Source organism: Poecilia latipinna, unplaced genomic scaffold (genome assembly GCF_001443285.1).
Source record: "Poecilia latipinna isolate Pla-1442-1.1 unplaced genomic scaffold, P_latipinna-1.0 Scaffold937, whole genome shotgun sequence".
Classification (NCBI taxonomy): Eukaryota; Metazoa; Chordata; class Actinopteri; order Cyprinodontiformes; family Poeciliidae; genus Poecilia; species Poecilia latipinna.
In genome coordinates, this window is record NW_015113553.1 from 168,500 (window position 1) to 181,730 (window position 13,231).

The 13,231-nt window shown below is 38.9% G+C and overlaps 1 protein-coding gene and 1 long non-coding RNA gene across 2 annotated transcripts in view; one reads left to right on the forward strand and one right to left on the reverse strand.

The window, feature by feature from the left end:
* Positions 1-4,758, forward strand: part of lingo3b (leucine rich repeat and Ig domain containing 3b) — a 41,192-nt gene extending 36,434 nt beyond the window's left edge. The window contains exon 4 of the mRNA XM_015049262.1: positions 10-4,758. Within this exon, the coding sequence (XP_014904748.1) occupies positions 10-579 (570 nt within the window). The 3' untranslated portion in view covers positions 580-4,758. The remainder of the gene's footprint in view (positions 1-9) is intronic.
* On the reverse strand, positions 2,106-11,983 carry LOC106957791 (uncharacterized). The gene is made up of 2 exons (XR_001427030.1): positions 11,952-11,983; positions 2,106-6,213 (listed from the first exon to the last, which is right to left on the reverse strand). It is a non-coding gene; the product is annotated as an uncharacterized LOC106957791 (long non-coding RNA).
* Positions 11,984-13,231: the final 1,248 nt, after the last annotated feature.

Genomic DNA, 13,231 nt, shown 5'->3' on the forward strand with positions numbered 1-13,231 from the left:
CTCTCTTAGGTGGTTGCTCGGGAAGGCCAGCCAGTGAGCTTTGTATGTCGAGCTGACGGAGATCCTACACCTGCCATCATCTGGATCTCACCACTGCGTAGACGAATCACAGCTAAGAGTTCAGGTCGCATCACTGTTCTCCCTAGTGGTACTCTGGAGATCCGCTATGCTCAGCTCACTGACAGCGGGACGTACATCTGCATTGCCTCAAACGCTGGAGGCAATGACACCTACTTTGCCACTCTCACAGTAAGAGGCCAGCCACTAGACTCTGCCTCCGCCTTCTTTCTTAACCGCTCTCTGTACAGCGGGGAGTACTTCAACGACACAAATCTAAACAGCACACGGGTTTTCCTCAAGTTCACCTTGGACCTGACCACCATTTTGGTCTCAACAGCCATGGGTTGCATCACGTTTCTCGGAGTTGTTCTCTTCTGCTTCCTGTTGTTATTTGTGTGGAGCCGTGGACGCGGCCAGCGTAGGAACAACTTCACAGTGGAGTACTCGTTCCGGAAATCTGAACCCACCACGGGGAGCTCTACAGGAGGGACCAGGAAGTTTAACATGAAAATGATATGAAACAACGCAGCCAGGGGTCCCTCAGGGGAGGCATAAGCACGTCCCAAAGACGTGTTTGACACACGCAAACACACACAGCCACTAACTCACAAAGAAGTTTGAGAGCACAACATTAGCTTGTGTCTATTGCTCTGCTCCAAATTGGGTGGCCACCTCAAAACTACAGTTGTGATTTAATTTGACCTATGCTTGAAATTTAAATTACTTTGATGTCTCCTCTTCGCAGTGGTTTTCTTTAGATTGTGGTGTTGAATGCTACTGTACGTAACAGTAGTAGAGTTTAATTAATCGATTATGCTTGACAATAATGTTGTCGTAAGAAACAGACATCAGTGATAAGTTATATTTGCAACACGAACAGCACTTTCTTGGTTATTTCAACAAATAAAAAGAAAAGGCTAGAAATCGGTAAAGAATGTCCTGGAGGCCACCGATTTTAAGCGTTCATTTGATCTTTACTTCTTTGTGAGATTCTGCCCAAACATGAGCTGTGTGAGTTTGGGACGAGTGTACCGGTCAAGAGGTGCTGCGGTTGCCTGTGACTCAGACAATTAAAAATTATGAACACCAAACACAGGCCACCACAGGAACCAAATGAACCAATGCAAGAGAGAGCAAATGGTCCAGGCTGACAGGAACAGAGGGTAAACTGAGTAGTACGAGCGAGAATACATAAGCCTTTTTGACTTGTGTTTTGCTCCCCTACACAAACCCCTGAACTCTGGTCTCTGCTGCATTGGTGGCCACCCTAACCTTCCTGGTGCTGCCCGGGGGGAGCAGCCTGGAGAGTTGGGTCTTATTCAGAGGCAGAGACAGGACACGTAGTTTCACAAGACAAACACTTCTCCAAATTGGGGATGACACACAGTAGATAACATATTGCACCTTTTCTCAGGAAGAGCAAAGTAACAAACCAACAGAAAAAAGATTTCATTGAACACATTTATTTGCTAATTGTAACATTCCAGCAATACTGCATGTATAGCCATATAGCCAATACTGGAAATTTGTGACTGAAGAAACAAAGCCATAATTTGTGTAGGTTGAATTTTTATATAGCGTGTGCATGATTTAGTCATATAATTATCACTACTGCCATTTTACAAGCGGTCCTGGTGTTCACAAGATTATCCGGTGTCGCTGAGCTTGCAGTACGTTCCACAGAATAACACAAACAAACACAAAGGAACAACAGTCATAGTTGCACAAGAGCAAACAAACCCGACATGGCACACACAAGCACAAGTCTATAATTGTGATGCTGACTTCTCTTTCTGTCTCTGAAACGGCCGGTGCATGAATGTCTCTGCCCCCCTAGCCCAGTGCATCCCCCCCTTCACACCCCACCCCCACACACCCCCACTGGGTCCTCCTTTGGGAGGGGTCCCTGGCTGGAGACTGAGGATTAAAATGTAAATGAAGTTGTGTTCACCCTACCCACACACACCATGTGCATCGTATAGTGGAGAGTAGTACTGTGGTCTCAATGGCAAAAAAATAACAAAAGGTTTTATTTTTGGGATTTTTTTTTTTCAAGCGTTACGTTGCATATTTGTTTGTCCCTTATTTTTATTCTGTTCAGTCGTTGTTGTCTGTGAGCTTCTGAATGTTCACTGTGTTAAAGCACCTCATCCACCATGAGACGTTATTCTGTTCTCAACACCTCACAAAGTGATCTAAATGGAGCCTGCGAACAAAATATAAACTGCTCAGAAACTTGAGTTAATATAAACTGATGGTTTTTGATGATGGCAAAACAAACAAACAAAACAGTAGTTCTGATGACTCCTGAGCAAGAGGTGTTAAACTCAAGACATTGAGGGTCTGTAATTTGCATGTTCTAGATGTGTCTGTGCTTCAACACATTTGAATCAAATAATTATGCTGATAGTAGAATGTTGCAGAACTCGACTGCATCAATTCAGCCGTTTAATTCAGGTGTGTTGGTCCAGGAAGACATTAGAAAGTTGCAGAACGTCTGCACTGATGGCCTGGAGTCCAACACCCAGGAAGTAAACCATAAAGTTTATATTGTTCATTATTTTAACAAGCAAAATTGTTTTGCTCGGGTGAAAAGCTCAGTGTCCACCGAGCTTTCTTTCAAGCTGAACAATAATATGCATCGTTCAGTCGCATGCAATCACCATTCATGCCATCTTCCATGTTCATCAGAAATGAAACCAACTGAGTTGAGCACATTCTGGGCGAAGATATGAATACCAGTGGGATTTGATAGTACTGATTTGATTATAGCCACAGATGCCAAAATTAAAATCTCAGAATGGTGTCATACATAATCAGTCAGAAAACCAGGAAAATGTCATTTAGTTTTCAGTAACCAGGCTAAATGCTGTTCACAACACAAGCCAAAACCAAACTATTTCTCAATATTTTCAACTGGCTTAATGAAACACAGAAATGTTATAAGTGTAAATGAGCAGTTTATTCCAGTCTGTTTCCCTTTTAAATCAGACTTGAACTCAAGTGGATGAATTGGGCCCTTCAGCTTAGTCACAAAATTAGGACTTTTCCAGCTTTAACCTATACAAATTAAAGGCACCAAAAATACGTAGCTCAGGTGTCTGTGCCGGTTGCCACAGGTATTTAACTTCACTCCTATTTTACCGGTTAGCAGTAATGGTCATTTGTCTCATGGGTGGATAATTTACACCTCTTCTATGGTGCCTTACTTTTACCACTTTCAGTAGATGTAATATTGGGTTCAAAAATTTGTATGCTACTTCTGTGACTTTCATTGCCAAAAAAAACATCTAATTTGGTCAGTAAATAAATAATAGATGCAACCAAGTCGATTAGTATTGCTAGGATTGGCTTGTTAATAAATAGCATCCTACTTGTCTAAGTAATAAACAGAATGTTTTTTTTGAGAAAAGGTTTTAAAAATGGTTAACAGACAAAATACACTGATAGTTGAAAATTGTGTTCTAGTGACAAAAAGACATGAAACGGTTTTGAATCAAAATCTCAGCGTTAGCTTCCAAAACAAACAAAAAAAGTCCTCATATCCAACACAATCTGGGCTCTCTCAGATTGTCTCCGGTCAATTTTTGAACGGGCCAATCAGCGAACAGAAAGAGAATCGTGAACGATGACGTCAATCTTCTGCGCTAATCAACACTGGCAGCCACTTCTTTCGGATGAGCGCTTCTTTCTCTTCGCAGTGGAGGACGGTTGTTTACAGTGTAGGCAATTTCCGGTAAGTGGCGTCGAACTTGCGCATTTCATTCGTCACGAGCAAACATAAAATTTAAAATTTAAAACCTCGACACAGTCCACGCCTCCAGGAAGCGTTCGGTTCTGAACAGCTCAGTCCAGATCCTCTGTACGAAGCAAAGTGTTAGTACAAGGGAGTGGTTCTTACCGGGCTGGTGAGCGCAAAATGTCAATTTTTTTCTATTTCTGGAAGCCATACAGTGGAAAAGTTACAACTCAGTGATCAAAAGAAAGACCCTCTTTATTAGAACAAATTCATGGTTTGGGTATAATTTGCTGCAGGAGAGAGAACTCTCTTGTTCCTTTAAGATGATTTATGCAAACTCCATTTTTGTCCCTTGTCAGGGATGATGAAACCACAGATTCTTTGTCAAGATGAATAACTAAACAGCTGTTAAAAGATTCATGAGACAAAATGAGAACGGATGGCAAAACTGGCCTGATTTCTACCGCTACTGTTAACTGCAGCCATTTCGGCTGCCGTGGTGTTGAGAACAGGATGTTGCCTCCATGTCACTTCTCCCTAAGCCATCCCTCTGGTGTTTCCATTTTCTGGTATTTCTCAGTGGAAATTAGGTTTAGAAGACAGTAAGAATGTCTGTAGTGATTGTCGATGGTGTTATTGTGTAAACATCATGCAGAATTGTAAGTGTAGATGAGTGTTTCATTTCGTTTCCTTCTCTTGCCTCTAACCCCTTTCTCCCCCAGGTCGTCTGCCCCTTTTCTTTCTGTCGTCTTCTTAGCATTTCCGATCTCTGTTGTCCCTGTTCACAGTATTAGGCCGGAGTATGGTTGTGTGGTAGTAGATGCGTGTCCTGTGTGGTTGGTGAGTCGGTGTTGTAATGTAATGATTCGTCGCTACTCGTGATGCCACCAAACACAGAGCAGTGATTGGATCAGCGACTAAGATGAAAGGGGTGACCCAGGTTCCCTAAAAAAAAAAATTATAAAAAAACAACTGGTTCCCATGTCACACCCAACCATTTCTTTCAAACCTCACCTTGAACTTTAGCAGACTGAAACCATGCTGCTCTGGGAACTATTTTGGATATGAGAACCAATGGACTGGACTGTATGTATGTTCTCTTGATGATACATTCGTTATCTGATACCATCTTACAAATGTAGGAAGGGGGACTGAGTTTTTTTTTTTCACTCATTTTCACCTTGCAGATTTAAGCTGTCCATTTATATATATATATATATATATATATATATATAAAAAAGGGACGTTTATTAGACGATTGGGGTTGGAAAGAAGCAATTTCCTCTGTTCAGCCCTCAAGTCCTGAAAAAAACCCCTTGAAGACTGGAGAAGCCATTCTTGATTTTTTGAAAAAAAAACCTGTTATGTGGCTTTTACTTGAAAAGTCCTTGCAGAGGTATGAGCAGATTTTAGTAGTATGTAAAATATTTTTAATTGATCATAATTTCTGGCATGTAATTATTTTAATAGTTCTCCCTAAAAAGGCACATTTGCATAATATCTTGCTCTAAAGTCTTTACTCTAGCTGGCAGTTTTTTATGTGGGGTTTATTTTTTTTCTGTTGGAAACCAGATTTATTTATCTCTGCTGTTACAGTTGTTTTAAAAAGTAGAATCCTTTGCCGTCTCCTTTGGTTTATCCTGGCCACAGCTCAGTGACGTGTTGCCTACATGCATTTCCCTGCAAGAGTATTCAAACGCCTTGAACTTTTTCATATTATACCACCAAACACTTCTGTGAACCTCTGGCATAATCTCAAGTCTTTCTGCAACTTTGAAAACGTGACCTGTTCACAAATTTTCCCCAACAAACTCATGAGGCTTTCAAAGATCAACTGTCTTCATACTGAAATTAAATTACACACAGACGGACCACTTACCAATTAGGCAACCAGTTAGTTTTATTTAAGGGAATCAAAGTGAAATTGGCTTTACACAAATACAAGTTGCAATTTTCCACTTTTCATTTCCATTTCCGTTCCATTTTCCGATTTTGTCTTGGTCAATAGCGTCAAGCCCGAGTGAATATGTAGATGTTAATGGTTGGAGGAGTATGAATACTTTTACAAGGCACTGCACAAATTTAATACAGCTGCAGAAACTTAACCTAAACCACAACAAGACAATTTCCCTTTGGGAACTCCTTATTAGCACAAACAGTGTAAAATCCCAGACACTATAATTATACCATTATTTGGTGCAAAGCCTGAATTATTCCAATTTTGCTTTGTTACACTGTTTCCATGCAGCTCCAGATTAAAGACGGCTCTGTTGTCATTATGTTAAACCATGCTCTTATTATTTTTATATTTAATCTTACCTTTAGAGCAGTCATTTCTGCAGCAGCATTTCTCGCCACCTCTGTCATTCCTGATTCTGCTTTAGCGCTGGATAAATCCATCTCTCTCTCTCTCTCTCTCTCTCTTTTTTTTTTTGATTGGATTAGACTGGAGCAGAATTTATCTGAGCTGAAACGAGCAGTAATGGGATGACGGAGGAGTGAGCTCGTCTGATTTGTGTGTTTATTTGGCTTATTAGTTTCATTTCCTCTAAGAACACTGCACCGCCGAAACCCTAGATTAAAGATTTTAGTTGTAGAATAATAATCTAGACATAAATTATATCTGCAGTCACGATTTTCTGGAGGCAAACTGTCACAGCTAGCAGGAATATTTGAGCAGAGCGTTGCTAAAGCACATTGGACAGATAATTGGTTCATCTTAACCTTGACCAGAGGACTGCAAGAAATCGCTGCGTTTTATATGGTTACACTGCCACCAAGTGGTCGAGACGGACAACAGCAGCATCTGCAACTTTGCTGATGCGCCAGTATTTTTGTTTTGTCGTTTATTTTTTGCAAGAAAGAAATAAAACGGATAGGTTAGAAATAAAGAAAGCAGACTGACTGTTAGATTTATTCAACTGATATTTTTAGCAATACCAGTGGGTGTTGTGTGGTCGGATTCGTTCTGCCACACATGCGAAATGGAGCAAAAGTCATGAGGATTGATCTTAATTCGATTAAAAGCTGCAGGACAGCCGGTGGAAATCGGTCCGTAAATTATATCCGAAACAGAAACCCCAACAATCTGACAGCTCTGTTCTTTCTCTGATCGGCAAACGATTGGTTCCCCCCGGAGAGCAAAGAGACGTTCCAGCTTGTGGTCTCAACAGGCTGAATCTATGCATGCCTTTTGTATAAAGTGATTGGTAGTGCCAAACTCACACCTGCACCGAGAGCCAGAGGTGCCATTGCTGCTGCTCGTGAACAGAAGCAAACGTGCTGAATCCAACTGGAGCGAGGGGAGACGAGTCACGATGCATTCACGGATATTCAAACGGGAGGGTGCATTTTGAAGGAGAAACAAGTGTTTACTTGGAATGATTGTACTTTTACACATATCTTGTCACAAACAAATGATCTGCTCTGATGTACAAGCTGTAGATAGAGCAATTGATATTCCAGGCAGGTGGCTGGGACTGATCAATTCTGCATGGGGATAAGATTATTCATGGCATACTTTTATTGATTTTTATTCAATATTGTCGCCCTCTTAAAGATCCTGTGGGGTTTGCACAAGGCGTGGAGAGCTCATGTAGATGTGGCCGGCACTTGTTCCCAGGTTTGCACTTTGATGAAGAGGTTTTTCTTTTGTCTTCTAAGAGCAAGAAAGTGCCCGATTTCTGCTTGTTTTATAGCAAGTTTGAGTCAACGCTTCAATTTTCCCCACATTTTATGAACCTATCTTTGTATCTGCACCAGATCTCTATTGCACAAGATAGCAAATACTTGAAAACGCATTTAATTCATTCCCTCACTTTGTTTTTTTTTTTTTTTTTTGACTCTCTGGTCTTTTCTCTTTATAGCACCAGCCTCTTTAAGAATGCGTTTATTTTCTCTCTTTTTCAGATAATTGCCGTAATGCTTTTGTATTTTTGTCAAACAAAGTTGTTCCTAACTCATAAACCTAGGAATGAGTGCCCTGGACTTATTATGCCTTTAAAACGCATTCAGACCTTTTAACTGTTTCACATTCTTTCTAATTACGACCACAAATTTGAATAGGATTTCTAATTTGAAATCATATTCAAACTTCAGTATGAATAGGATTTTGTATGATAGATCAATGCAAAGTAACTTAACATGTTGTGGTTAAGTTACTTTGGTTAAGTTGAATTAAATTATAGAAGTGTTTTTAGAAATACAAATCTGAAAAGTGTGGGAATAGATTGCATTCAGCCCCTCGGTCAGTACTTTTTAGCACCACTTGTTGCTACCATTGAGGGTGTTTCTTAAGTCACCAAAAGCGACAAATCAAATAAAATCCACTAAAGCTTGTGGTTGTAAGATGACTAATATGGAAAAGGATGAATGGACTCTAGAAAGTAGTTTGAATTGTCTAATTAAATCGTGTAAGGTGATCAGTCACAACTAGAGATGAGTGACAAATTAAACTGACTGTTATACATGAAGTACCAAATTTAGTCTCCGATCCTCTTTAGCTACATCGGCATCTGACTGTACACTTTTAAAAGGCACTTTTTTTTTAATGCCAGAATAATTTGATCCTTGGATGACAGGAACAGAACGTGTAAATATTAGCTCTATTAGCCATATCATGTCATCAAATCTGTAGACTTCCTTGCCATGTCTGACAGAGGAAAATGACTGTTGAACTGTAAATAGTGTAGGTATAGTAACATAGGATTTAACTGCTGCTTCTTTCCTCCAGGGATCACCCAGGTTTTGTTCAGTCCCATGGCTGTTTGGTCTCAAAGGGAAGGGTTATAATGTACTATGTCTATAAAGAACATATGGTTTCTTTTTTTTAATTCAGTGTATGTTTTATATACTGTTTGTCTTGTAAATTAACTCCTCTTTCGTCATAAAAGCATGATGTGACTAACTGGACCCCATGTCTCTTTTTTTGTAATACAAACTCAAAATACAATAGTTTTTTTTTTTTTGTTTTTTTTTTTAATAATCTGACTTGGATTATTTTGCTAACTGATGCATACATACAGATGTATAAGAATAAGAGACTGGAGAAAATGAGTAAAGGTCATTAGCTGGAAAGGTTGATAACATCTTAAGTGACCAAACTCCTTCTCTAGTGTGAAATATATAGTTAACATACTGTACAGCAACCTCATTTTACTGTCTTCTCATTTTCTATTTTATTCTGTTCAACACGTTAAATATTTCTGCGAACGACGATGAAGCTCCTACTATTATCTTCTCTAATGCAACAAAGTCGGTCAAAAAATCCTGTCTCATATCATTTATAGTTAAGAAACTTGGATCTTGATGATCCTTCGAAGTTCTGGAGAAGTTTTCTGGGGACTGATATGGCAAAAATACAACCTTTTTGGAAGGTGTGTGTCTTATTTACATCTGGTGTAAAACTTAACACAACAGATCAGCTAAATAACATTACACAAGCAGGTAAACGTGAAGGATGTAGTATGACACATTAGTGCTAATTTGAAGCCGTTAGGCCTGAACGACTACCAAAACATCATGAAGGACAATGTCCAGCCATCGGTTCAAATCCTTAAGTGCTCTTGAGTTTTACGTCAGGATAATAATCCATACAACACCAGAGAGTCTGCCTGTAAACTAATTTTCTGAATTATTCAAGCAAACGAGGAATAAATGACTAAATAAAGCTTTCAGACTAGCCTAATCAAGTATGGACTTAAACATGACTGAGATAGAAAAATAAATGCTAATCTTTGTTTTAATCTACCTATAATACAATCAGAATGACTTTCATAAAGTCTCAACTTTATGAATTGGTTACTGGTGAAGGAGTAATGTTTTTTTTGTTAGTTTTTTTATTGAGCTGTCATTTTTCTCAGATTGATCTTCCCAAGGAGGTGTGGTGAATTTAAAAAGCGTTAAACTGGAATTGTTTTCTAAATCTTTTATTGACCTTGGATGCATTTATATTGCAAATACCATTTAGAGGACATAAGAAGAAAACAAATCAGGACCAGTTTAACATACTGGTCAGAAGTCACAGCTGTCTCAAAACCTTGCCATTTTTTGAAGCCTCCATTCGTCTAATAATTTCTACTCATCTGCATCCAGTCTCTGCTTCTACTTCAAATCACACTCCACTGAAGTAACGAAGCATATTGTTTGACTAATCTATTAATTTTGCAGTGTTTTCTGTCACATCTTAAGAGGCAATTGTTCTTTTTTTTTTTTTTTCTTTGATTTGCAGTTTAAAGCTAATTTTTAGTGTAGTGGAGCCATTTCTTGGCACATTATTACAAAACTAAACATTCCTTAAACTTTGCCTATAAATGACCTAATTATATCATGATAACTTAAAAAAAAAAAAACCTTTTTGTTGAAAAAAAATCATTTCAAAATTCCCTCAATGTGGTAGGAGACTCACAGGAGCTACATCAGATGCCAACAAAGGAAAACATTTTATGCTTATCAATGTGTCGTGTCGGCACCACTAGGTGGCAGCAAAGCGCCACAGTAAGAATTTGTGAAAAGAAAAAATGAAAAGCCAAACGGCCAAATTGCTTGTTTCTTTTTATTTGTTTTGGTCCAAAACACATCATTTTCATCCACACCGGTTTTTCACTCCGTTTGTTCAAGTCGTAACTCGGCTGTTTAATCTCAGGCTGATTGCAGGTTCAACACGACCGACAGACTCTCTGCATCGCTAAGATAAGCAGCAGAGGAAAGGCTCTCTGCATCATGGCTCCAAGTATTATAGTGTGTATGCATATGCTTCCAGGCATTTGATCAACATCTTCGATTAGATGTCCACTTAACAAGGCAGATCCCCACCACTATCTGCCTGGTAGCTGAGGGACGGTCCCGAATGCCCCGGACCCCTATGTAAAGGTCACTCTGCAGAGGTTAAAGGTGATCCCACACACACATTCGCAGACATGTATATATAAAGATATACATAATCTGAGAGCTGGTCTCCTCCCCATCCTGTCCACTCAGGTTCATCTCCGTTCTCCATTACTCTTATTTCTCTCTCTCCCTTCATCTTTTTTTTGTCTCTCTTCCATTTGAAATTGATTGTCTCTACCATCACAAAGACACTTGGTTCCGATTGATTGATTGATCGGTCAGTAAGCGATGAGGGAGAAAACGTTGACGCTGAGCTCAGAAGGAGAAAGCAAACGACGCCTCCTTTGTGATTCTGTTTCCTTCAATATCTCTTTGTGCAACAAAAGCATAATGAGGAAATTCATACAAGTTCAAAACAACCAAAACGGTGACCCTAATTCATGTTTGCACCTGAAACGAAGAAATGTGCAAACACTTACGCGCAAAGAGGAAGGAAAGTCACAGATATAAAAACATAAATACATGTATTTTATACAAATACACAAGCAGCACAAAAGAGACAGAGGATTTACGAAGATGATCAAATTCAGCTATTGGGTTTTTCCCTACCTGGTTTCTCTTCCTTATGTCTGCCTGAACACTTTATTCTGATTATTGTATACAATTAAAACTCATGCAAAATTAAAAAAAAGGATAGAACACAGTGTTTTAGTAAATAGGAATATTATCTAAAAATTAATTTTAGTAATTCATTACAAAATTAATGTTATGTTTCACATAGATTCATTACACACATTGAGGTGGACTGGAGACCAATCCAGGGTTTACTTCGCGTCTCACCTTGTGTCTGTCGTAAAAAGGCACCAAACCCAGAACCTCATCCCTGGCCTTGCAAAAATACACAGTTCTAAACAACAGAATGGATGGATTATTATGCACAGAGTGACGTATTTAAATTGTTAGTCTTTGTTCATTTTGATAATTATGGCTTGTTGCCATGACAAAACCCCAAATTGGTTTTCATTTAGAAAATTACAAGAGACTGATAAAAATACTGAAACTTATACCAGTTGGAAATGACTCCAATGAGCTGCTTTACTTGGCTGGTTCATCAATCCATTCAGGTATGGAGGTCAGCCATGGAGATGAGGTTCTGCGAAAATAAAACCTGATAGATCGGCATTAGTCGATGACGTCCAGTTCAGAAGCGGCTTACCAGAAGAAATGTAATAGTCACGGCCCTTGTCCTGGATGCGTCTGCCTGAGGTGGTTCTTGATGCACGGACTCCAGCTGCAGGTCACGTTTTGTAAACCTCCTCAAAACTCTTAAAGGAGCTTTTTTTTTTTTTTTTTTTTACAATCTTTTTATGACCGCAGTCGTCGTTGTTGCTTGTGCACGCTTTTGAGCCAAAGTTTTTTCTTCCACTTAACTTTTATAATATACTTGTGGATACAGCACTCTGTTAACAACCAGACCAATTACTCTCTGCTGGACATCTACTGAGACTCCATTCTTCCAAACAAGCATGCAGACTATGGTATAATTCATCTGTAGTGAGAATCCGCTTTTCATTTGTTGAGTGTACTATTCTTCCTTTCCCATGTTTTCATTAACTGTAAGTAATAATCATCAAATTTAACAGAAACGTATAACTCTGTATGTAATGAATCTATGTCATGAACTTTCCAATTATATTTACATGTTTTGATATGCTGCTATAGATCTTCCCACCCCTAACGACAGAGGTTATTTTTGATTTGTCCTGTTTTTTTTTTTGTTTGTTTTTTAACACACTGGATGCAATCTTCAAACAAAAATTAGGGCAAAAACTGATGCAAACAAAAGTTATTGCGTAATCCATGTATTGTTTCTGCTTTCCCTTTTTAGTTTAATAATTCCTGCTTTTCTTGTCGTATACAAATGCGTTACACAAGTTATTCTCTCTAGGTCTTACTTTTCATAATAAAAAGACAACAGTGCAAATCTACAAACAATAAATAAATTCAAACACATCGAATCATGTAGCTGCTTGTATTTCACACACTAAGAAAGTCGATAAGTTAAAAAAAAAAAAAGAGAACAATCATTTTTGCTGTGACTTTAATGTCACGTTTGTTGCTAAACACTGTTTGTATCGTTTCACTACATGAACCTTTACAATAAAGATTTGAGGTATATCGAGATGAATTGTCAACACATGCCTGCCTTGTTGTAAAGCTACCCTGCTGGGAGGAACCAGCGAGGAGGATTCAGATGGGCAGCGGGCTTCACCGGTGGGTTTGAGCGGAAGAATTAAATTCCCAAATGAGACAGGAAAGTGGGTGGAAAATACTTTTGAAAAGTGGAATATACACACACGCATACACTTGGACTATGAAATACACAAAGTTTAGCCAGAGTGTGTGTTGGGGGAAGTGCTGCATGTTTTCTCTGAGGTAAAAACAAATTTAGTGGTGTTAACGACACGCATCCAATTTAACGTTATAAATCCCCAGTTAAAGTGGCCAAGCAAGCTTTGAATTTGTGTACAATATGTTGACAAATGTGACATTTGCAAGTCAGAAAACCTTCTTGAGTTGCCGTCATAATTTAGAGGCTATTTA